Source organism: Triturus cristatus, chromosome 4_1, assembly GCF_964204655.1.
Source record: "Triturus cristatus chromosome 4_1, aTriCri1.1, whole genome shotgun sequence".
NCBI lineage: Eukaryota > Metazoa > Chordata > Amphibia > Caudata > Salamandridae > Triturus > Triturus cristatus.
Window position 1 is genome coordinate 283,524,196 of NC_140585.1, and position 26,120 is coordinate 283,550,315.

The 26,120-nt window shown below is 48.4% G+C and overlaps 1 protein-coding gene across 1 annotated transcript in view; it reads left to right on the plus strand.

Moving 5' to 3' along the window:
• The window catches only part of LOC146854282 (protein mono-ADP-ribosyltransferase PARP12-like), a 1,246,301-nt gene that overhangs the window by 792,376 nt on the left and 427,805 nt on the right, over positions 1 to 26,120 (plus strand). Inside the window, exon 5 of the mRNA XM_085652063.1 lies at positions 20,154 to 20,241. Coding sequence (XP_085508189.1) covers positions 20,154 to 20,241 — 88 coding nt within the window. The remainder of the gene's footprint in view (positions 1 to 20,153; positions 20,242 to 26,120) is intronic.

Consider the following 26,120-nt stretch of genomic DNA (forward strand, 5'->3'; position numbering starts at 1 on the left):
GTGTGCTATGTGTCTTTGTGCCTGCCTGTTGTGCATTGCATGTCTGGCTCTGGAGTAACGGGGGCTGGGTGAGTCAGCGCTAGGCAGAATAGGGAGATCTGCATTTGGAGTAGTCGGAAGGGTATCCCCTGACCCTGAATAGGTCTGTGCCTGCCTTGTACAATGCTGGTTCCGCCCCCTGTGGAGTGCCCAGGGCCAGAGCCTACACTAACAATGAGGGTGTTTGTGCACTGTAAACACATGTATTGAGGTACCCCCCAGAACTGGTTTCGACTGGGCTTAGGCCTGTTCCAGGGGGTAGAACAAATAAATTCCCCATATAAATATTGGGGCTGTGACCCCATGAAAATGAGAACTTTGTGCTTACCTGCCCGTAGCTGTGTTTCTGAAGGACTGCTGGGCCTGGAGGAACCACCGTGGGACGCTGCTGCTGTCTCCTGGGGGTCCCTACGTGCTGGCCTGCCTGTGCCCAGCTCTGCCCCCACTGGAATCTGGGGCTTAGCGCAGGGTGAGCGTTTAATCTGTTCCCCCACAGGGCTTGGGTGATATGTTATGTTATGTTATGTTATTCCATTTTATAGAGCGCGGCTAATACCCGAGGGTGTCCTGGCGCTGTAGAACAGAAGATCATCCTGAATAATGGCAGTGCAAATGTATTAAGAGGTAAAAAGGCTGGTCTTGAGCGCCTTCCTGAATTCTAGATGATTGGTTATGTGTCTCAGGTATAGCGGCAGTGCGTTCCAGGCCTTGGTGGCTTTGTTTACTTTGGGGACTGCAACTAAATTAGCCTTAGAAGACCTCCGAGTTCTTCCAGGAGAATACCATTGGAAGAGCCTTATTAGATGGAGAGGACCATTATTATGAAGAGCTCTGTGGGTCATGCACAGTGCTTTGAACAGAATTCGCTTGTTTGTTGGAAGCCAGTGTAGTTTTTTTATTTCGGCCGAGATCGAGGCATATTTCGGAATGCCAGATATCAGTCTTGCCGCCGCAGTAGCTGCAGTTTTTTCTGTAGTCCTTCCTGCATAGTGAGGTAGAGACTATTGCAGTAATCGAGTCTGGATAAGGCAAGGGCAGAGATTACCGTCCTATTGGATTCTTTGGGGAGCAGTGGAAGTATCTTCCTGCATGATCTTAGGATAAAAGAAGTAGAGGAGATAACTGAATTGACCTGGTCCTTGAACAAGAGTTTATCATCTATGATTATGCCCAGGTTCTTCACTTTCCTACAGGGCGTGGGTAGTGGACCCAGTGAGTCTGGCCACCAGGTGGGTGTCCAGAAACTAAGGTCATTTCCAAACAAGACCACCTCCGTTTTGTTGGAGTTCAGCTTGAGGCAATTTTGAGTCATCCATCTGCCTACTGCTGACATATACTCTTTAAAGTCTTCCGCTACATTGGTAAGGGCCGCCGGTAGTAAAGATACCACAATCTGGGTATCGTCTGCGTAGGATGTAAGGTTGAATCCAAAGGATTCTACCAATGATGCAAGATGTTTTACATTACGTTAAAAAGTGTGGGACTGATGGAGGATCCCTGTGGCACCCCGCATGGTAGGGAGAAGGCTTTAGCAGTGAAGTCTCCCAGCGAGACCGCCTGTATTCTGTCTGCTAGGAAGGACTTAATAAGACTCCATGCTTTGTCTTTAACCCCAATTTCTTGTAGCCGGTCCATCAATAAACCATGATGGACCGTGTCAAAGGCAGCAGATAGATCCAACATGATCATTACCGCCTTTCCACCCTGATCTAAAGTAGCTCTAATTTCTTCTTTTGATTTGACTAGCGCCGATTCGGTGCTATGTCCTGATCTAAATCCATACTGCGTGGGGTCTAATCCCTGGGCCTCATCCAAGAATCTGCTAAGCTGTATGTTCATGATTTTTTCAATTAGTTTGGCAGGGAGAGGCAGCCTTGATATAGGTCTGAAGTTGTTTGGTTCCAGGGGATCTAGCTGGTTTTTTTTTAATAGCGGTAGGATAGAAGCTGTTTTCCAGATCCTAGGAAAATAACCCTTGACGAATACAGCATTAAAAATAGATGTAAGGGTTTCCGTGACTGGTTCAGGGGCTAGCTTGAGTACTGAAAGGGGACAGGGGTCCATCGGGGAGCCTGATCTAGTCGAATCTAAAAGTTTAAGAACCTCAGCAGAGGAGATGGGTGAAAAAGTCTTTAGCGTCCCAGAGTTGTTGGAAGAGTCGTGTGGATTTAAGGCCCCTAATATGGTTGAATGGGTAAAGGTAGAAAAGATATTATCAACTTTTTCAAAGAAAAAGTTTGCTATTTTGTCGCACAATTCTTGGCTGGATTCTATCTGGGAGATAGTGGGCTCAGCGAGGGTTTTAACCGTTTTAAACAATTCCTTAGATGAGTTTCCTGCTTTTTTGATTTTAGCGGCGAAAAAGTCTTGTTTGGTTTTAAAAAGCTGTTGTTTATTGTAACATTTTTTGTCCTGAGAATCGTAGTTGATACGCCATAATCTTTCCAGACGTTTACAATCACGTTTCAGTTCTCTCAGGTCTTGCGAGTACCATGGGGTGGATGGTCGGACTCTGAAATTGCGGCGTGTTTTCCTGGGGGCCAATTCTGTACATGATGAGTCCAGCCACATGGAATAGTCAATAGCTGCGGCCTCCAAATCCTCAGCAATAATGGGGAGCGAGTTTTTCAGAAGATTGTTAAGGACATCGGCTTTAACTTTTTTCCAGGAGCGATACTCCGTGTGGTTGGCCGTGGTTTTTATTGTATTATGCGTTGAAGGTGAGATCAGGAAAATGATAGCATTGTGATCCGACCAAGTCATTGGTAGTATTTTAGTAAAGGTGACATCTGTGTTATTGGTGAAAATCCCATCTAATGTATGACCAACTTTATGCGTGGGTCCAATAACTCGTTCAGTTAGGTCAATAGTCTTGAATAAATCAGTAAGTTTGTTGGTATCTGGGTCCTCTTCAGCCTCTAAATGGAAGAACTTGATCCTAGTTCGTTTACAACCCAGGTGCTAGCATGTGTTAGGAACCCTGCTTGGGACCAGGCGGTCTATATAGTAAGGTACCTCTAAATGTATATCGGTGGGAAAGGCGAAAGCAAAAATCCAAAGCCTCACAGTCAGCATTGGTGGAGTTATTAAAGGTGGCTTTGGGGGACTGGTGGTAGATTATGGCTAATCCCCCCCCTTTTTTGTTAATTCTATTCTGGGTATGGCAGCTGTAACCAGGGGGTGTGGCTTTAACGATGTCCGGGCCAGAAGCTTCATCAGTCCATGCCTCCGTTATGAAGGCTATTTTAGTTCCTTCATTTGCAATGAGGTGAGCCAGTTCCGTGCTATGTTTTACTAGTGACCTAGCGTTTAGTAGCAGACATTTTATATTATTACTTGTTCCTACCCTCGTTGTGATTTTTCTACTGTTGGCTATCTTGTGCCCGAGGAGCTGAAACTTTGTTCCACAGTTAGTACATGTGGTCATACTAGGACCAGATGAGATGTCCGGGAAGATGCATTTTCGATTACAGTTGAGGTTTGTGGTACTGAGCATATGCAGCGCCTCGCTTGAGTATATCTGGCGCCCCGAGAGATCCGTGGGGAGCCGGCCAGGGGTACTGGCGCTGAGCACGGGCCGAGCGCGGACGGGCGCAGACGGGTTTGCCTTAGGCGCGCCAGCGGCGCACCCGCTGCGCGCACGTGCTGGCATCGGCTTTAAGTAAGTAAATTCCGTGTAAGCCTAGAGCACCGACCCCAGTACACGAAAGATGGCGGCCTGCTCTCGCTTCACAGGGTACAGTGCAGGTAGATGTGCAAATGAGCAAAACCAATGGTTTCAATGTGCAAACTCGCAATTACAGCCTGAGCGTTAAAATAATTAAAAACAAGGTTTAAAAATTCACCAATACCTCGCTGACAGCGCACCAATTTCACACCCGGCTCAAGCCTCAGGTGTCTTCTGAGCGCGCTCGCGCTGGCATCGGCTTTAAGTAAGTAAATTCTGCGTAAGCCTAGAGCGCCGACCCCAGTACACGAAAGATGGCGGCCTGCTCTCGCTTCACAGGGTAGAGTGCAGGTAGATGTGCAAATGAGCAAAACCAATGGTTTCAATGTGAAAACTCGCAATCATAGCCTGAGCGTTAAAATAATTAAAAACAAGGTATGATACTGCCCTATGACGCTGAGGAGCCGTAGCACGGGGAAAGGAGAGGAGCGCTTTTGGCCCTGCAGCGTGGGCAGTTCCTCCCTCTCTCTTAGGGCCTGCGTAACGGATGGGAGAGCCGAGTCGTAGGAAGTGCTCTCCCGCTCATGGCCGTGCCCCCTTGTCATGCTTCCAGTGATTAGCAGCCGGGGCTCTGCTTAGTGGCCCGGGCAGTGTTGAGGCTCCAAAGTCATAGGGAATCCCTGGCCAGATTACGAGGTGACCTCGGAAGAAGGGCGGGAGCCTACCTCGCATTTTCATCCCCGAAGAAAAGCAGGCTGGTCCCGCCGAAGGATATCGTGCTGGAGCCTCGTGGGCTCAGAGGATCACGTAGAAAGAAGTCTCTCCCGCCGGTGAGGAAGCACAGAGCTCTGGTCAGAGTCGCCTGCAACGACGCAGCAGCTTGGGAGGGAGGGGTGGAGGGGGGGAAGCAGGCCACTGACAAAATTATTGTGTGTAAAAGGCCGCTTTATTGGAAACAGGTGCACATTACAATAATAATCCTTGGCCGAAACGCCTTCCAAAACTAGACCTCACTAAATATAACATGCCTAGCCCCGCCCCCCGCCCCCTCCCCTAAATACCTTCGAGCCCGCCCCCGCCCGTACATTACAACATTACAACAATATAAAACATTATAAAACATTACTCTCCTGTATAACCCCCCCAACAATCTCTAAATCCAAACCTTCTGTTAACCAAAACTCCCCTGCCTGCCCCTTTACAGCTATCGGCCCCCAAACTGTGTAAGCGAACTAAACTTACCAACCTAACCTTTCCCTGTCGATAACCCAACTCAACAACATAACTCCACCAACCTCCGGTAAAACTGACCAGAATTCACCATAACCCCCGCACAGCACCTGCTCCAAGCGACAAAGTACAAACATAGAAAAAACCCCTGCACACCGCCTGAAAAATACGCAAAAAGGGGGAAAAAACTGAGGGAATGACCCTAAAAATCCAACCCAGAAACAAAAAAGGAGGGCCAAAACAAAAAAGTGTTTTTTGTGGGGGGGAAAGGTGGGGACAAAAAACACGCCACTATCCTAGCTCCCGGCCACCAGGTCACCAAACCTAAAATGGTGGCCGGGAGCAGGCGCCCAAGGTATTTATACCTGGGCAGTATTTGGCTATATTTGGGCTATATTTGGGCTACATTTGGGCTACATTTATGCTACTAACAAGCCCAAATTCAAAAAAGGCCGCGCAGGGCCAGCAAACCCCCCCCCCACACACCCCCTCCCAAACTGCCCGGGGGTGGGGACTCCCTACGGTCGCCTTCCCCCCCCAAGCCCCCCTTGGGAGGGAGGGGTGGAGGGGGGGAAGCAGGCCACTGACAAAATTATTGTGTGTAAAAGGCCGCTTTATTGGAAACAGGTGCACATTACAATAATAATCCTTGGCCGAAACGCCTTCCAAAACTAGACCTCACTAAATATAACATGCCTAGCCCCGCACCCCGCCCCCTCCCCTAAATACCTTCGAGCCCGCCCCCGCCCGTACATTACAACATTACAACAATATAAAACATTATAAAACATTACACTCCTGTATAACCCCCCCAACAATCTCTAAATCCAAACCTTCTGTTAACCAAAACTCCCCTGCCTGCCCCTTTACAGCTATCGGCCCCCAAACTGTGTAACCGAACTAAACTTACCAACCTAACCTTTCCCTGTCGATAACCCAACTCAACAATATAACTCCACCAACCTCCGGTAAAACTGACCAGAATTCACCATAACCCCCGCCACCCAGAAAGAGAGGGGCGGTGAAACCACCACCCTCCTCTCTTTCTGCCCCCCCAAACCACAGAGGGCTTTAAACACCCAGATTCGGCTTCTGTACATTCAAACACCGCGACAAAACCTCCCTGAGCTCCAACAAATAAAGATCCATGCCCAACCTTGACAAATGAACCCCGTCTCCACGAAACAACTCTACCGCCTCAAAGCGGATATCTTTGTGGGTCACTCTCCCAAAGCCCAAATCTCGACAAAACCTGGAGATCTCCATATTCACCTTCTTCCGGGACCTGTCAATCGCCCGGGGATTCAAAGCCCCTCTCCACACCCTCCGCGGGACCAATTCTGTCCAGAGAACATGACAACCGGACCAACTCTCCTTCAACAACGCCAAGTCGCTTTTCATGGCGCGCAATAATACCACCCCCTTCACACTGCAAAGATCATTCTCCCCCAAATGTATTAAAAGAATATCCGGGCATTGACCCCTCACCATGGCTTTATTCAAACATGGAATCAGCTCCCTCCAAAGCATACCCCCCTTCCCCTTCCATATCAATCGAAAAAGGCTGGTATTAAAACCCAAACTCCCCCCAAAATAACTTTTGCACGCTTGCACGTGTGCCCACTTGACGAAGGAATGCCCCACAATCCACACCGTCAATTCCCTCGTGTGTGGCCCAGCCACCGAACCTGAAAAGAAAAACAAGCATGAGACTCAAACCAAAGAAGTGGACGCAGGCGCCTGTGGAGCATTTTCTCTTACATATTTGTGAAAGCAGGCAGATGACCAACGCCCTAAGCGCATTATATCGCCCTGGGACCAACCCCGGTTATGCGCCTCAGTCGCCGCCCCAATCCTAAAAGAGTGCGTCCCAAACTGGGCCCCATCCAAACCCATATGCTGTAACCCCTTACGCAGGACCATACGCAGCTGATAGTCAGAGACGCGCGCCCCATCCATGTGTCGAAAAACTAACTCGCCCCCATCACCCCCTGAGAGAGTCTTCCATTGCCTCGCCAAACACAGCGGACATGTGCAACTAGGGGATCCTGCTTCTAACCAAACCCCTTTACCAACCCCCCTCTGATCTGTTTTGGAACTAGACAACCAAACATTCACACCTGTGTCCGTGAAGAACACATCCTGCCAACAAATACCCCGCTTCACCTTAGTCCCAAGAAGCTCAGAAACCCGAAACGCCCCAAAAAACATGAAAACCATAAGGGTAGAAAACAACGAAGCCTCAAAATCATCTCTGCAAACCGCAGGCAAAACAGCCAACAAACGTGCCAGCGTCTGCCAGGAAATAGGCAAACGAGACAACCCAGTTCCATCCCGTTCTCTAGCCCAACCCTCAAGCATCCTGCGTCCTATTTCCCCAGCAGACGGGGCATAACCCCAAAAAAGCTTACCCATGAAGGCAACCCCTGCCAGTTTCCCAGCAATCGTGACTCTGGACAGACCCTTCTCAATGAGGTCAAGGATAAATTGGACCACATCATCCGAACTACGCCACAGCTCCTCCCTCCTACAAGCTCCTGAAGACAAAAATTCCTGCCATGCCAATGCATATGCTGTACGCGTGGAAACAGACAAAGAACCTACCACCAGTTGAAATACCCTACGTTGCCGACCGACCAGAGGTGCTCCGGCATCGGGGTCGGTGTCCTGTCCGCCTCTTGGCCAGCCCATGGAATCTCCCCCACTGTGAACGAGACAAAGCATCCGCAATGTCATTGTCCACACCTGGCACGTGCAAAGCCCTGAATGAAATATCATAGCGCAAACAGCCCAGCACGAACACCCTCATCAATTTCAAAATCTGCTCGTCCCTGGCTGACTGTCTATTGACTATTTGCACCACCGCCATGTTGTCCACACGGAAGAGAACCCTCTTATGTTCCAGCTCCTTGCCCCAAACGGTCAACGCCACCAAAAGTGGAAAAAGCTCCAAAAAGGCAATGCTCCGCCCACCATTCTTCCACTCCTGTGGCCACTTCTCTGCACACCAATGCCCCTGCCAGTAAATGCCAAAACCCTCACTGCCCGCTGCATCTGAGAACATTTGCACGTCCCACTGCACATCCTCGTCCCTGGCCAAGGGTACCCCATTAAAGGAGTGCAAGAAAAAGGACCACATACGCAGATCTTCCTTCACGCCTGCCGACAAGCGCACGTGATGGTGAGGTAAATGCTGGCCCGCTAAAGCCCGGCCCAGGCGCCTACAGAAAGTCCGTCCCGCCCTTACCACCCTACAAGCAAAGTTCAAATGGCCTAGCAACACCTGTATTTCCTTCACCGTCACCTTCGGCCGGGCCAACATCTCGTCCAGCAAAGCCAACATTTTGGATTTCTTATCCTCGGGCAACCTAGCCTGCATCGCAACTGAGTCAAGCTCAATGCCCAGAAAGGAAATGACCGTATCAGGCCCCATTGTTTTCTCCGGAGCCAATGGAACCCCCAACTCCTCCATAAGCTCCTGAAACGAAACCAGAGCATGCCGGCACTCCGAAGAGCCAGGGGAGCCCACAAAAAAGAAATCATCCAAATAATGGGTGACCCAGCTGTGACCAGTGCGATGCGTGAAAAACCACTGCAAAAAAGTGCTGAACAGCTCAAAAAGAGCACATGACACCGAGCAACCCATAGGTAGCGCCTTGTCCACATACCATTTGCCCTCAAATTGTATACCCAACAAAGGCCAGTCGTCTGGATGAACCGGGAGCAGCCGAAAAGCCGACTTGATATCGCACTTTGCCATGCCTGCAGCTGCGCCCGCGGTCACGACAAGTGACATGGCGACGTCAACTGAGGAGTATGACACCGAAGCAGCGTCTTCGTCAATAAAATCATTGACCGACGACCCTTCAGGCCATGACAAATGTTGAATCAGCCGAAACTGCCCCTCCTCTTTCTTGGGCACCACACCAATAGGGGAAATGATCAAATTAGGAACTGGCCACTCTCCAAACGGGCCTGCCATCCTCCCCTCCTGCACTTCTTTACGCAACTTCTCACGCACCACCAGTTTGTGCTCTGATGCGGATTTCAGATTATCCGCCCACCGTCTCTGCCGGGGCCCGTGGTACCCCAAATGAAAACCCCACCTGAAACCATCCAAAAGAGTCTGTTTTGCCACCAAATCCCCGTAGCCTTCCAATGCATCCTTGAGCTGAGCCAATTTAATTGGCGTAGGAGCCCTTTGGCCCAGAACCCTGTGCGCCCCTACCCCCTCGTCCACCCTGCGACTGCTGCGCACTGCCAGACATCCCCGCACCTGCTTGCTGCCCTTGCTGTCCGCCTGATGGCCTAACGCCCCAGCAGTTGACGAGAGGGTGCCGCTTGCCGCACTTGGAACACTCGTGCCGGTATTTACAATACTCCCGAGTACACAGGCCTTTGTTGAAGTCCCAACATGCCCCGACCCCAGTCTGTGATGCGGCTGAACCTCCCACCCCACCCCGGGTGGGCTTTCCCTGAAAGGGCCGATAAACTAGAGGCAGACCACTAGCCGTAAAAATCGTCTTACCCCCTGGCGCGGCCCCCATGGTATGTTGCCCCAGGTCATTATCTAGCTCACCCCATTTCGCTTCTGAATCCCAAGCCATACGGGCCCTAAATTCCTCGTCATACTGAGCCCAAGCATAACCATTACCAGTAATTTGGGCCTTCCGTATAACATCCATATACTTGAATATGGCCACGCAGCGCTCGGGAAACTTTTCACAGTATACACTAGCATAAATTAAAAACGCTGCCGTCCAATTCTCGATCATCAGCGGCACCTTAGGGCGCTTAGCCAATTCATACTCCTCTTCTTTAGAGCCCTCCTTAGACCTCACCTCCCTGTGCAAAAGCTTCAGAATCTCCACATATTCGCCCTTCCAAATACGCTCCTTTGTTGCCAGCATTAAATGAGCACCTAGAGGCTTAGTCACCCCCATATAAGGGAGCTTCTTGATCTTCAACTCTTTGCTCTGCGGCTTGTCCTTACCATCGCCTGCCTCTGCCGTTGACCAACTCTCCACCTTGGCCCCCGGTAACGTTCTCTCCGTCCCCGTGCCAACCCCTGTATCTTTCACATACTTCCCTCTATATAACCGCCCCTCCGACACCCCCCCTCCCCCATCTTCCCCAGACCCCACAGACACCATAATAGGTTTGGCCTGTGTTTTAGCGCTCTCACCTGGCTCTAAAGAGGGTGTGCGGAACGACTCCGACCGCTTCACCGACCGTGCAGAAGAATCCCTTGGAGGATGCGCCCTCGCTGATGGGCCGTGCTCTCCTTTAGATTTCACCACCACGGACTGTGCAATGGGTGCCACACCCGGAACCTGTAACAGACTACAAGAAACATGAGAGTGTCCCCCCTCCTCATAACCCCGTATTTCCCCTTCCTCGGGGCTGTCTTCATCATAATCGAGCAGCATTGGCTCTTCCACCAGCAAATTCTCTTCAGCAAAATCCACCACACGGGCCTTACCGGACCCTGAATGAGCACCACCGGCCTCCGCGGCCTTAAAACCACCTAGCGGGGGAGCCGACTGTACTCGCCGGTCCTCCCCTCTACTTTGCATAACATAACAATCCATCTTATCAGAAAAATCCATCCACCGTGACCGCCGTGACGTTGGGGCCAGCGAGGTCGCGCCGGACCTTCGTGAGCTGGCCGCGACGGGATCCCCCGCCGGTACGGAATGTGCCGCGCAAGGCCTCATCCTCCCTTCTCCTCGGCGATAATGGGCCGCACCTCGCCCTACCGAGTCTGCTGCTCTGCTACGTGTCCTACCCTGTAAAGAAAAAGTTTGGACTGGTGTGCCGGGAGCAAGAAAACTACCAGCCGCCCGCGACCCGCTACCACTCAAAAAACCCGCGCCTGATAGATCACCTCCAGAAACACCCGCTCGCCCTGCCCCCACGAGCTGCGACGGCACCATCTCTTCCTCATCCCCGCTCCACTCCAGCATAGCGTGCCCCAAAGCGGACGCCGAACCCTCGCCATACCCTTCCCCCAGAGACAGCGACCTGCCCGACCTCATACGTTCGCGACCGCGCGCCCCATAGACCACCCTCGCCCTGTCACCCTCCACCTTGTCCTGCCCCCGAGCGCCTGGCCACCCCGATGCACCCTCCCCACCAAGACCCCGGACACCTTCGGCCCAGGAGGGAAAAATGTCCAGGCCCTCTCCCTCAAGTCCCCCCCCAGCAGAATCCCCTTCTCCCAAAAACCAACCTTCCGCTCCGACCCCCCCTTCCCCAGCCCTCCCAAAAAACTCCTCGCTCTGTGAATGCCAACCAGCCCCTCCCGAACCCAGGAACTTCTCCCCCTGTAACCCCACATCCGGCGCCGAACACCACCCCTCCACTTGCGCCCATTCCCCTTCTCCCAGCAAGCTCGCCCCCACCGAAAAAACCACGCCTCCCGCAGAAGAAACAGGGGAAACCAACAAGGGGCTATCAGGCTCTGACCCTCCACTCGCCTGTTGCCCAATCCCCAACCTGCACACCTCAGGCGACTTCACCAATCTCGGCCCACCTGACGCTAGATTCCCTGAAGACCTCGCCCCTGCCTCATAACACCTAGCACTCCTAGCGACATCATAGCCCTTTCCCCCTTCACCCCCAGCTTGCTTGACATCATGAAAATCCCCACGCTCCTCACCCGGGACAGGGAACAAACCCGCCGCCCCAGCCACACTCCGCGCGCGTCCCCCCTCCCTCGCGCTCAAGAAATCACCCTTCGGCACAGACGACGAGCGTCTTTTCGTCCCGCGCCCGCCTCCGCGCTTAGCTCCTACCGCGGGGGATAGATATACACTCGCCGGCACCACAGATAAGCCCGCCCCACCCGCAGACACAATCCCCGCCCCCCCCGCCGCACCCGACCCACATGGCGGAGCGAAACGAGCGAGGGCTGCCTTTTTTAAACGCGGGCGGCCCCGTTCACTCACCGGCATTTGTTTAACCCGCTTCGGCGATGTGCACGCAGCCACCGCAGCCGCTACTCCGGCCGAGGCCTGACGCGTAGGGCGCGACGGCCCCGCCACCTCACCCACGACCAAATCCATGCGGCCTGCTTCGGACAACAGCCTGAGGGCCTCCAGAACCCGGTAATCTTGGGACGCCATTGAAAATGAAATTCACGACTGAAAAAGGAACCGCTGCCACCACTAACAGTACGCTATAACCGGACAAAAAACACGCCACTATCCTAGCTCCCGGCCACCAGGTCACCAAACCTAAAATGGTGGCCGGGAGCAGGCGCCCAAGGTATTTATACCTGGGCAGTATTTGGCTATATTTGGGCTACATTTGGGCTACATTTATGCTACTAACAAGCCCAAATTCAAAAAAGGTCGCGCAGGGCCAGCAAACCCCCCACCCCCCCCCACACACACCCCCTCCCAAACTGCCCGGGGGTGGGGACTCCCTACGGTCGCCTTCCCCCCCCAAGCCCCCCTTGCATGGTCGCGGGTCGCTGCATCCAGTGCTTCACCATCGGGGGCCACAGGGAGCTCCGGAACCTGGCCCGATTGGCCTTGCAAGGAGGAGAAGCCCCGGTGAGTGGTGCTCCCCAGGACACACTGTTGGTGCCGATTTGTGCCAGTTGCACAAGAGAAGCCCCGGTGAATGGGGTTCGAAGCGCACCCTGTTGCTGCCTGCTTGTGGTGATCCCCCTATGAGGAGAAGCCCCAGTGAGTGGGGTTAGTGCCGATCTTTGTCCATATAGCTGCACCCCCAGATCGCGGACAGCTGCAGCGTGGGGCATATATGGTTGGGGAGGGTCAAGGTGAATTGCACCCCCTCCCCAGGTGAGGATTGTGCCCAGAGTTGAGTGCTGCATCGGCAGCCAGGAAAAGCCCTGACTTTTTGGGACATAGGGCATTGCGGGGAAGCTCAAGATGGGCCCCGAGGATAAGGCCAGATGGCCTGGGGGACCACCTGGTGTTCGGTAAGGGCGTAAGGCCCTAAGGTAATGTGTGCACCTTGCTAGTGTTACTGTGGCACACATCCTAAATTTAGGATGTGTGCCTAATGTGATTTATGCCAATCCAAAAAGCTTTATTCAACAAATACATGTCCTAAAAGCGGAATACATCTAATAAAACTCATTTTTGTTACAAAAAGTTTCAGTGCAAATAATTTTAAAAATACAATAAAAGGATTAATAAATACACATCAATCTTACACTTGATTAAAAATCGTATTAAACATCTAGAATAAAGCATTAGATAAAAAATTACAATAGGTAATTAAGCATACACAATGATTACCATTTATAAGCTGCAGACATAGATGCCAGACATCGATTAATCAATTGGTTAAATTTAGGATGTGTGCCTAATGTGATTTATGCCAATCCAAAAAGCTTTATTCGACAAATAAATGTCCTAAAAGCGAAATACATCTAATAAAACTCATTTTTGTTACAAAAAGTTTCAGTGCAAATAATTTAAAAAATACAATAAAAGGATTAATAAATACACATCAATCTTACACTTGATTAAAAATCGTATTAAACATCTAGAATAAAGCATTAGATAAAAAATGACAATAGGTAATTAAGCGTACACAATGATTAAAATTTATAAGCTGCAGACATAGATGCCAGACATCGATTAATCAATTGGTTAAAAGAGATTTTGATCTTATAGCCCACATCCAGCTCAGATACTTGGCTACAGCTGTTGCAATACATGGGAGAGTATCATTTCGCAATATCCTCATTGCAGTGCTAAATATTCTGGTAGACAGCAATCTGCACAATGGAGCCAACCACGCTTTGCGCGGAGCTGTTTATGCTGGGCACACAAAGAGAACATGAGCGTAAGACTCTTCACACTTATCTCAAAAGGGACATTTACTATTGCCCTCACTTGCCCACTTGGCCGTGAAGGTTCGCAAAGGCAAAGTCCCCACTCTAAACTGGAAGTACAACTTCCAATCATAAGGTTTGGATATAATATCCCAGTACATCTCCAATTTAGGTCGGGGTTTCACTATTAAGAAAAGCCCTGATTGCGTTGAGCTATCACATCTATTGTAGGTATTATAATGGAGCATATTCCAGTATCTTTCTTTTACAGTTTCTTTAGATGGAATTGGATTGTTCATGGGGTTTTCCCATAAATCTTTCATGCCCATGTTTATCAATAATTCTCTGATTTCACAAAGCCAGCGAATCTTATGAAAAGTGTCTGCCTTAATTATATCCCTAAGGCCTACAGCGTATGGTAGCAGTTCTGCTGTGCTCCAGATTCTGCGCCAATACAAAATTGGGCGCAACCTTGCATGATCAACTAGCGCTTTACGGCCAAGGTCTATCAACTAAGGCAGTGTCGGAGTGCTTTGTGGAAGAGCAGTTATATGCCGTAGAAAACGATTTTCAGCTACGGTGAGGTGTGGCATGTTCTCTAGACCCCAGAGTTCTGCCCTGTATAATACCGAGCTCACAACCTTCATTTCATATATTTGTAAAACTGGGGTAATTGGCTTGGTCAGAGAAGCATTGAAGTCATTTGTAAAATACCTGACAGCTGTTGGAGCTTTAGTGTGGCGGCATTAATTTGGCAGCTCCATCGCATATCTTTCTGCAACAGCAAATAAGTGAAAGCATTTACTTGCTCCAATAAACGATTTTCCAAAAGTATTCCTCCTTTAAAGGTTCTATGTGGGTTGAACGCCATGAACTTGGTTTTAGATACGTTTATTTCCAAACTCTGAGTGGTGCAGAAGTTTTCCAAAAAGATTTAATGCTTTCTGCAAGTCACTTGGGGTTTTAAACATTATCTACGTATCATCGGCGAACATCAAAATGGGTATTTTGATACCTGCAAGGGTTGGGGCGTCAGTGGGGACTGATTATAAATGTTTGCCGACGCCATTAATAAAAAGCAAGAATAATGTAGGGGCCAAAACACAACCCTGTCGCACACCCTGGAAGGGAGCGGTAACATTTCCCTGCTTTCCCCAGTGTATTTGGGCAAAGTTTTCTTCGTGGAATCGAGCTATAAGGGATAACAGTTGAGGCAGCATCCCCTGTTCCTGAAGCACAGCCCAGAGTTTGCTCTGAGAGACCAGGTCAAAGGCTGGCTTCAGGTTGACAAAGGCAGCGTACATGCTGCCCTTTCCTAAAACCACAGTCCGCCAGTATATTAATCTAAACCTAAATACCTGATCTATCGTGCTGACATGCTCTCGAAAGCCGGCTTGTAAGGGAGTGAGGATGTCCTGATCCTTAATCCATTCCTGTACTTTTCCTAACACCAACCGTGCAATTACTTTCTGTATGAAGTCAATTAGGCTTATAGGCCTGTACTTTCCTGGAAGGGTTTTGTCTCCTTTTTATACACTGGAATAATCACTGCCCACTTCCAGGAATCTGGTATAGGCGCTCCACGAGCAATGGCATTAGCAAGCAACAGCCCTGGCGCTATACCCTTCAAAACTGCCAGGAAAATTACGTTGACATCAGTAACATTAAAAGCATCATTAATAAAATAGGTGTGGGGCAGCACTTGAGCGCTCTCCTCTACAGGGTCAACAGCGTACTGGGATTCAAAATGGCTCACCCTTTTGTCTTGTGCTACATAATTTAGTGGCTCTCCTCGAGGGACCTCCCTGCCCCATGTCACCAGTGTCCAGAACCTTCGGGTGTTGTTTTTAGCACTTGCCATTCTTAGATCCTGCCACCTTTTCTCGTCACATTCCTTTTTTCTTTGGCTTGGACCTTCCTATACTTTACCCTAGCTATTCGGACACAACAAGACTCTCTAGGTATAATTGCGTCCGTGAGATCACTCCTGGCTTCTTTACACTCGTTGTTATATTAATGACATAAGTTTGATCTAGGCGTATTTTTAGCCCTACTCTCTTTAGTAAAGAGGGGTTGTAATTTAGAGAAGAATGTATTATGGGATGCAGTTACTTCCACGAGAGTAGCATGGCAAGATTGCAATAACTCTAAGTCAGAAATTGCACCCTTAATTTCAGTTGCAATAGCATCCAAAATATGTGGTTTCTCCGAAATAACTTCCCACTTAAGTCGCCTCTTATCATTGGTAGACACCTGGTCGCGGTTGATTAGCTGTATATCATAGGAGCTGTCTACGTGTGGGGTCAACAATTTAAAAATTGAGCACAATGGGTTGTGGTCACTCTACAGGCGATCACAAACCTCCATATTTATGAGTGTGTGCCAAATCTTTAAACTGATTAGCATGTAATCAATGCGACTCATATATCGTCCATTATTAAAGGTATTGGCCCCATGCCTATCGGAGGGGGTTCTTCCATTTGCCACCCTTAGCCCTCTTCCTAAGCAGATATATTTAATTTGAATCGCTACGTCAGTCCACCTTTTAATTGGAGTCAGCGCAAGATTGGGGATTCTCCATTGTTCGTCCTCCTCCATTGTCAGTTCATGATCAACATGCCGAAGTGGTTCAAAAGTTGAATTAAAGTCACCAGCCACTATCACCTGAGTTTCTTTAGACAGATGGTCAAGGAGTTTGTCAAGGATGGTTAGGGCTTCCTATCTCTTTACCCCATTGGACCCTCTGGCATAGATATTATATATATCAATCATCCCACACAAATCCGTAGCCATTCTAATGGCTAAAATATCGTTAGACATAGTTGACAATTCGGTAATCTTTAGGTTTAGTGCCTGCCTGACCCAGATTGTTAATCCTCCAGAGGGCCTTCCTTTATCCCCACACGTAGCCTTACTATAATAATTTAGGTACCCTGGTTTGAAGTGGGGCTCCACTGATCATGTCTCTTGAAAGACACATATGTCATACTGGCTATAAATGTGTGCCACTCTGGGGAGGCAATCTGACTATATTCCATGATTGAAATCTTAAACTGGCAGTGGAATTTAATGTTTCGATATTCTTGTTATTTACCAAGGTCCTTTGTATTGCCTGCTCCTTCATTTTTTCGAGAACATGATCTTTAGGAGTTAATTTATGCAAGGCTAGGTATGGTTGAACTGATGTGAGTGGGATAACACTAATCTCGCTGACAGATGGTAGACTAACATATGTAGATGGAACGTCAGCGAGAGGAAGATACCTTCAATCTATCTCCCTCATTGAAGACAAGCTCATGTTTATAGATGGTTCTGGGGGATTAAGTTTGATACGAATACCATAGCAGGTGATATTATGTGTACGAATATCAAAATCGACAAGATTTTCTACCATATAACGGTGAGGGAGTGTCAGTGAGATATAGTCCAACAATAACTCAGGAGACGAATGTCGTTCAACCCTGAGGATGTCTTCTCTAATTATTGAGCGGCAGCCCCTGACATGCCTTATCCACTGTATACATTTGTTGGGGAGTGTATCAGTATCTTCCCTATAGGTACTGCCAGTTTGTTTTGGGACCTTTGTCATATATACTATATTTTTTTGTACAATTTTAATGGGATTCTCTTTGGGCCGACAGGATCTTTTTAATCCTAGATAATCACAGTGATGATATTGGGATTTTGAAGTCGGGAGTTTGGGTTTGTGAACCTAGCTTTCAATCCTCTGTCTAAGATAGAGTCATCCCGTAGTTATGGAACTTGCTAAGGGATTTCTTCCTTCGTTATTAACGCCAGTCGATGTTTTAGCATGGCGATTAATAGCTGGCTGATTTTTCCTGGATATGTTCCCCGTCATGCTTGTGCTGTTTTGAGATTTTTCTTCTAGCGTGGTTTTAACCTGGACAATAACTGAATGTGCCTTGCTTAGTGAATCCCCTAGATTACAGATAAAGACCTTAAGACTCTGAATCTCGGTCATAATAGCAGTTAGCTGTATGGCAGTGGGGTCTTGTGATGAACATAATTGTTGCCCTATTGAGCCATTTTCTTTGCCTGACCCAATAAGATCCTCGCTATTAGGAATCATAACACTCATTTCGACCTCCCTGCCATCTTGGGTGGATGCAATTTGCAAAACGGTCTCTGACTTTGCCGCTGAATGATCTTTTAGAATATCAAATCTATTTGAACACGGAAAGGCAGCCAGGATGCTCATGGCCTGGTGGGTAGATGGTATTTCTATGATTGGAGTTGCGGGAGGTGGGCTAGAGGAGTTCTGACTGTCAATACTTTTAGTTGTCTTTCTAAACATATCTGGAATTCTCCTTTTTGTGAGCCCACTTTCTCCGTTCTGCTTTGTGCAGCTATCAGTTGTAGAACCATATTGAGAGGGGTCTAATAAAACTTCACATTCCGTCGGAAGATTACTTATTCTGTCCATCAACCCCTTCCCTGCACTTCTACCAGGCTTTTTCTTTGACCCCTTTTTAATTTTTTCCTTTTTCCCTCTCCTATATCGCCCTCACATGATTTCCTTTTGCCCATTATGATGATTATTGGCAAAGTAACACAATGATGGAATGGGAAGGAACAAACTTCTAAAATACAAATATCCTCGAGTGTAGAAGACAATTACAATATGGAAATGCAATACAAATACAATATGAGAACCAGGTGAGCCTTAAGTCCAGTAGGCTCACTGCTATGAATATTGGGAAGTAGGCTAAACAGTATCAGTTAGTAATCTAGTCCAAAATTGTGCATAGATCTGTCAAGACACATTCAGTCAAGATAAACCAAGAGAGAAAGTATCATCCACGTGGCTTATAATAAACTGTGGGCTGAAGACAGACTGCTTTGTGTATGATAAAATCCACTCAGTATCTACTCAGTCACTAATCCGGATAAGGGGAACATGCCAAATCAACCATTAAGCCCCTTGCAGAAAGAGGCGTGGAGAATGGGAGTTCAAGTTTCTCCAAACAAGTACCGAGATACGACACTGAAACGATTGTAAGACCAACCCACAGTTTTTACCAGAGTCACCGGAGTCTGCAACCAAGAGGGGTGGCCCAGCCCGGCCTTACTGGACTCTGACGCGCTGCGGGAGCCCAGTGCTGGCTATAACGCGCCTCCTGGCGCAAGATAGGTGTGTCTCAAAAGGCGTCAGATCCTTGGGACTGTACGTTCCTTGCAGGCTACCGTTCCCCTCACGGCTGTGGTATTTCGGACTTCCCGTGCTGCGGGATCCCGGTGCTGTCTATTACGCGCCTCCTGGCGCCTCCTGGTGCGGGATAGGTGCGTCTCAAATGGCGTCAGATCCTTGGGACTGTACATTCCTTGCAGGCTAAATGTGACTTATGCATAATGCGTGTATACTACCTGTGATGTTAGCAGTAGTTACTGGTTGTGTTTTACTACTTATATGCTAATGGTAATGACAGTGGCCTGATTGGCCCTGTTATGTATATAATCCCCTGTAAAGTGATACCTAGTGCCAGGTGGCACAGTGTATATATGTGATTATGCTCTGATTTGTTTTATGGATAATACAAAGGCTATTTTTATATAACCTTATGTGGAGTTTCTTTTGTGGTGTGCCTAGTGTGTCGCTGCTGTGAGTGTGTTACGCAAACGCTTTACACATTGCCTCTGGAATAAGCCTGACTGCTCGTGCCAAGCTACCAAGTGGGTGAGCAGGGGTTATCTTCAGTGTGTAACTCCCTTGCTCTGACCAGAGTGGTAGTTTCTGCCTGGCTTAGGTGCTTACCCTAGCCAACCAGAAATCCCATTTCTAACAGCCACTTAGTGAGTTTCTTCTGCGTTAGTTAGGCTGAGCTCAAGGGGTTGTACACTCAATTAGGAAGAATTCTGGGAAAGCACAGTATATCATTCTCATACTATGGTTTATATCAGTGTTGATCTGTTTTTGTATGCCAGTTGTCCTTGACTCAACTGTGATCATTAAGAACTTCAATGGAAGCATTATATAAGTGAAGCCCTATGCCAACCAGAGCACAAAAAGCAGGTTTAAATGAAAAGTTAAAAAAGAAGTTGGTTTATAAGTTATACTTTTTATTAACTCTTGGTCTTGTGCTTGATGGTGGATACCACAGTGAGCTTGCACTTATATTTTTCATTTATTAAAATTTGCTTGTTGGCTGTTTTTGTTTTTTTCTATACAGATGTTGTTATAAAGTATAATTTATTGGAGGTCCAATGGGGGTGGTGGTTTGTGTCCACCATTTTGAAAGATAATACGATGTTTTGAGATAAAAATACTACTTTCAAGAGAAGTGCCCTACTTAACTGGGGGCTTTCATATTTAGTGCAAGCATAAATTTCCACCTCTCTAACACCACACGTATTTCAGTAACTCTTTTTTTTCCTGTTTCAAAGACATGATTCAGAAAAATTTGATTTACGGAACAGAGAAAGAGGTCTGCAGGAGATCAAGATTTTTGTTCAACGAGGAGTTAAAGCTAAGGTACGTATTCTATTATTATTATGTTTGATCATTCAGAAGATTGGATGAATAATTCATGCTTAATAGTTTCACTGCTGTTTGCAGGGAAGGCAATGGTGGGTGGCAGGATAGCTTCACCCACCTTCTTGCCAAGTTGTAGACATCAGAGGGAAGCAGTAGAAGGCAGGGGAAATATTGAACTGTCATTGTATCTTCTACCGCCTTCTTCAGATCTCTGACAAGTGCACCAGCTTTAGAGCATGGTTTTTCGCTGCTTGATGTCTGAGTATTGAATACAGTCTTTGCACTACAGTCTTCCTATTGAAGCCTCATGCAACAAACTGGATGTTATTAGTTTGCCATATAGGTATTAGACTCAAGGGGTCATATTACATAAGACATGTGCCCCATTAAGGCAGGGGCCTTAGACACCTTATTCAAGGCCTGCGCCTTACAAGCAACCTCAAAGCTCACAAACCATTCCAAAATATCCTGGCCTTTCAGTTACAGATACGCAAGATCTTTTAGATCCTTGGTCAAAACCTGGCCTAAACTGAAAGTAGAGATACTTATCCCAGATGGAGATGTCATTGCTGCCATCCTATGTTTCTCTCTCTCAAGGGCTATTCTTACCCTTTCCAGCTCTTTTCCCTTTTCCTTCTGTTTCCCCTCCCAAGCCCACTCTTCTTGTCTCTTCTGCCTCCTCTCCTATTGTTCCAATGAGCTAGTCTTAGCTTCTCCCTCTCAAACTCTAGCTTTCTCATCTTCATCATCCTTAGCTTTCTGAAGTGCCTACAGCAAGCTCATTGGTCTCTGCCAGACTCAACCCCCCCCCCCACCCCCACGCCAAGGGATTTATTCCTGGATGCGGTGACAGTGGTACCCTAGGAAATTCGAGGTGGTGTACACACCTGTGATATTCTAGAAACTAAAGGTGGTGAGTGTCTTTGTGAAACTCTGGAAAATGCATTAGGGGACACGCTTGGTGTGTGTCTGGGATATATCTGTGCTAAGGGGATCCTAGGGCCTGAATCCACAGCACACTCTTCCTGGGTTCCTACCTTGGTTCTCTCTACAGAATCAGCTACAGCCTACTCCCTTTCAGCCATTATCTCAAACTGGTATCTAATGAAGTTAGCAAGGGCCTCTCTGCCCCTACTCCTGGGAATCCTCCACCCTCTGTCCCTACATAAATTATTGTGGACATGGTGCTGAGGTCAATTCGCTACCCTGTGTTCTCCATTGCCAGGACTTATTGCAACACTGCTGCAAATTGGAAATGGCCAATGCCACCGCTGTATCTTTCGACTCCCAAAAAGTTAGGCGTCCCACCGCTAGTCGCCAATTGTCTGAACCCCTTTCAGGGGGCCACGGGCCATGCAGAGGTTACTTGTCCAGTCAAATACTTATTTTGCATAAAAGAACTTTTTTAGTTGTCATTCTACGCATGCACAGATAAACAACATTCAAAAAGCAATAACACATTGCCCCTTGAGGTAGGCACACTTGTTGTCAGGCCCCCCTCATGCTACCAAGTTCCCATGTACCGGGTGTGCTGTTATTCCCCAATCACATGCAGCAAATTCCAGGAAATGTAAACTACTAGGCCACCATCATGGGGTTTCCCCCTCTCGGACTCAGTCAATAAGATGTAGTCATTTAGAGTCAAGTAGGGTTGCAAAAACCAAAAGTGGTATGTCCCTTGGGGCCTGGTAGGCCCAGTTTTCAGCTTACCTGCTCCGGCGGTATAAAACCTGGCAGCGGTGCAATACGGTCCTGGCCCTGATTGTCAAAGTTGAGCTGCACGCTCTCTCTCCTGAGCCATGCTTACTAGCATCTGACGATCAGAGTTGCTCCGGCTCCAGCCGCACACGGTAAGTCTTTTTCTTCCATGCTCCGGGATGAGGGCAATCTCCTTGCTCCGATGGGGCTCTGAGGGTGTCTCCTCTGTCCTCAGGCCTCCTCTGATAAAAAGTCTCTCTCATCTTGGTTGCAGCAGCAGTTTTGAGTCATAAGCAACAACCAGGACCTACGTACCTCAGCACTTTGAGCGGCCCCTCCCGGCATACGGGGATGTTCCGACGAACCTCACTGTCGAGTCACGCTGGCCTCTGGTTGCCTTTCCTGTGGCCCCTCCTGGCATATAGATTCCCAGCAACTTACCACACCTGGGGGATGACCTGGTCGATGCGACACAGTTCCTTGGCACATGGCGGCCCCTCCTAGCATATGGGGTCACCAACATCCACAATGCTATACAAGGGCAATGGCCCGATCGATGCAGCACTTGTCCTCAGCAGCTCCTCCTGCCTTACGGGGTCGCCAAACTCACAACGCTGCACATCGGTGATGGCCTGATCAATTAGGCTCTTGTCTTTGGTGCACGGAGGTCCCTCGTGGCATACAGGGTCATCAAACTCACAACGCTGCACACAGGCGACTGCCCGATCGATGCTGCACTGCTCCTCTGCCTTTGCTCAGTAGCCGCACACGTTTTGGCTCTCCTCTGGATTTCGCTCACTCAAACATGCTCCTCTCCCTCATGGGCACAGTGGTCTTGGCAAGCAGACAGGTACTGCCTCTCATACTCCAGAGCAGGTGGTCTTGGTTTCCCTAGGTGATGTCACCTCACCCAGCTGGTAGACTAGCAGGCCAGGCTCCTAGTCCTGGTCACAGGCAGAAGTCTTGCAGAACTTCCCCTCCTCAGGCAGCCCAGCTGGCTGCTCGGTAGATGACAAAGTATGGGGTCTCAGACTCCCCTACTTATAGTTCTTTTCCAGACACAATATGAGATTTAGAGTCTGGACCATTGAGGCTTTATTTTGGAGTTCTGCTTGCTTGATATGGACATTGCTCCCCTTCATCTTTCCTTCTGAAAGATGTCTGTCACAGCAGGCAGGACTCACAAGCTGATTAACCCACAGCAAGATCCATGGGAGTGACCAGAGTTCACACCTGGATGTCAGCCACAGTGATATGTGCAGCAAAGGTTAATCCTGGGTTCTCAACGCAACCCTTTTATGATTCTCTTATAAGCCCCATCTCCCTCTTCCTGAAATGCGTCCAGGTCCCTTTCTTATAATCTGGCACTGAATCAAAGAGCCCTTTGAAATGCACAGGGAGAGCCTGGCTCCCCCCCATCGAGTGATTGTCCTATCCAGGTTACAGGAATGCAACAATATACAATTCTGTCTGAGGGAGATTCCTCAACATTTTCACCAGGCAGGCTTGGGCATCCCAAAATGGGACCCAAGGTCCTCCATGTAATGTAATAGTGCAGGCACGTCTGCCCTCAATGGACATTCACAGCACACTCCACTGTCTAGTACTGTTGAGCTCATGTACCATGTTACAAACAGCATTCCCACATGCAGCACACAAACTCAGTCTGCGCACACTGTTCAATACTACAGTCTCTCCGTACTTCACCAGAGTGTCACTTTAAACACACACTGCCAACACACCCACATTTACCATTTGCACAATGTTCCACATTGCACCCTCTGTGGGAAACAGAATGTATAACACAGTCTCAGGCATGCATGCCATTACCACAATTGCCTTTACCATGCATCTGCCATTACCGCGCATATTCCTCTACCACACATGCCTTAACAACATTTTTTGTTGTAAATGCGGTAAAGGAATATGCGTGGTACAAGCAGTCAGCCCTCTAGACTTGTACCGAATGGGTGGGGGGGGGGGTGTTTGAGGTAAAGAAAAAAGTCATCAGGTTGTCAAAGGGCTTGGTGAGTAGTTTTCAGGACTGGGGGCCGCAATTTAGGCTTCAGGGCAGGTGCGGGTTTTCAGGGCTGGGGTCGGGTTGTTTTCAGAGCTGGGTGCCAGGTTTTAAGGCAGGGGACTAGGGTAATTTTAAGGCTGGGAGGCTGGTTTTAGGGCTCAGGGCTGGGGTGGTTTTCAGGGCTGGGGGCCAAGTTTTAGGACTCAGGGCAGGGGGCTGGGGTATTTTAGGTCAGGGATACCAGTTTTAGGTTTCAAGGCCGGAGGCGAGATGGTTTTCAGGGCTCGGGCAGAAAGGAGGAGTGATATATAGGGCTCGGGCCTGGGAGGGGCAGTGGCGGGTGCCAGCAGTTACAAAGCAGGTACCGTTATCACACGTAACCTTTACCACGCATATGCCTTTACCAATCATGCCTTTAAAATAAAATTTGTTGTAAAGGCATGTGTGGTAAAGGCATATTCATTGTAAAGACATGGGTGGTAAAGGCATATGCGTGGTAACGGTACTGCGTTGTAACTGCCACATTGTAAAGGCATGCATGGTAATCGCATGCGTGATTCCATCATACAACTCCCTCTGTGTAGTGTATGTCTTCACACGCACATGCATCCAGCACGTTTTCATCACGTATGCATTTATACATCAATCTGATGTAGGCCAAGGGTGAGTTAAACACACAGCAGTGGAACTTTTAAAAAGGTAAGTGAACCTGTATGCCTCACTCCCTTGACACATGGTAAAAACGACCTGTTCACTACTACTGATCATTATACAGTATGCTGCCACCACTACACTTGTGCTTTTTAACTCCTGGTGATGGAAGTAGCCTTCCACCTCTATGAGAGGATGGCGCTTTGGCAACACCTCCCGGTCTAACAAGACCACAGTCTGTGAGAAGGGCCTATGTCATGGTGAACACGCATGATCCGTGTTCACTTAGGACAAAAGAATGAGCATTAGGGATCCAGGCAACAATACAGTTGGGCACACAGGACAGGGTTACACGTCTTCACCGTGCAGAGGACTTTTCCATCCCAACAGCCAGTTTTGCAGAATGTCTTTTATACCTAATTTAAAAATTAAATTTGCAAAAGGTGAGCTCTCCATTCACGAAATCAAGGCCTAAAAGTACTTACTGGCTCACATTGCACTGACAACTGTGTAAAATCTGCCAGGGGGCTGGAATTTTCACAGTTGTTAGTGGAGTAAAGGAATACCAAAACAAGCATTTGCAAAGAGAATATGTCTCGCTTTGCCAATGCAGCCCTATTAGCTTTGCCAGTGATTTTTGCCGATGTTATTCAGAAAATAAAAAAATGGATACTGTTGATCAGCCTCGGCAAAACATGCGCAATAATGTGCATGCGTGCATGTGCACTTATGCATCATGATGGTAAGGGGCACAGCTTCATAATGTGTGCATCATGGTTGATGCATGCACTGTATTATCATGATGCATTAGTGCGCATGTGTGCGTGTACATCATATGTCATGACGTGGCTGTTTTTTTGGGGAATGTAATGTGACATGGATTTGTAGAGCACAAACTTATCCCCGATGAGGGTATCCAGGCGCTGAGTAGGTGCTGGCTCTGCATATAGGTTCAGATGTAGGTTTTCAGTTTCTTGCAGAAATCCATAAGTGATGTGGCTGCCCTCATGTGCTGGGGGAGGTCATTTCAGGATTTGGCTGCCATATAGGTGAACCCCTGCCTCCTGTCTTGCTTCTATGGATACGGGGGTGTTGGCAAGCGCTAGTGATGCAGAACAGAGGTTCCTGGTTCGTGGAGGTATAGGCAGTGGTTGAGGTAGGTGGGATCCAGGTTGTGAAATGGGTTGTAGGCGAGGGTGAGCATCTTAAACTGGCAGCGTTTCTGAATGGGGAGCCAGTGTAGGTCTCGGAGGGGAGGTTGTTATGTTCCTGGGTTAGGCCCATGTACCGAAGCAGTTAATTCCCACAAGTCGGGAGTAAATTCCGTTCTGGATAGCGCAGAAAACAAGTCAGTTTGAAGCGGTTTTTCCCCATATGGGCCAGCAGGAAAAATACAGGATATTAACAATTTGCCAATTGGGATGGCTCCCCTGGTGAAAGTTTGAGCCACTTGGGGTACAGTCTTCGCTGCAGTCTATAGCAGAACTCATGGTACCCCTTCTACCTT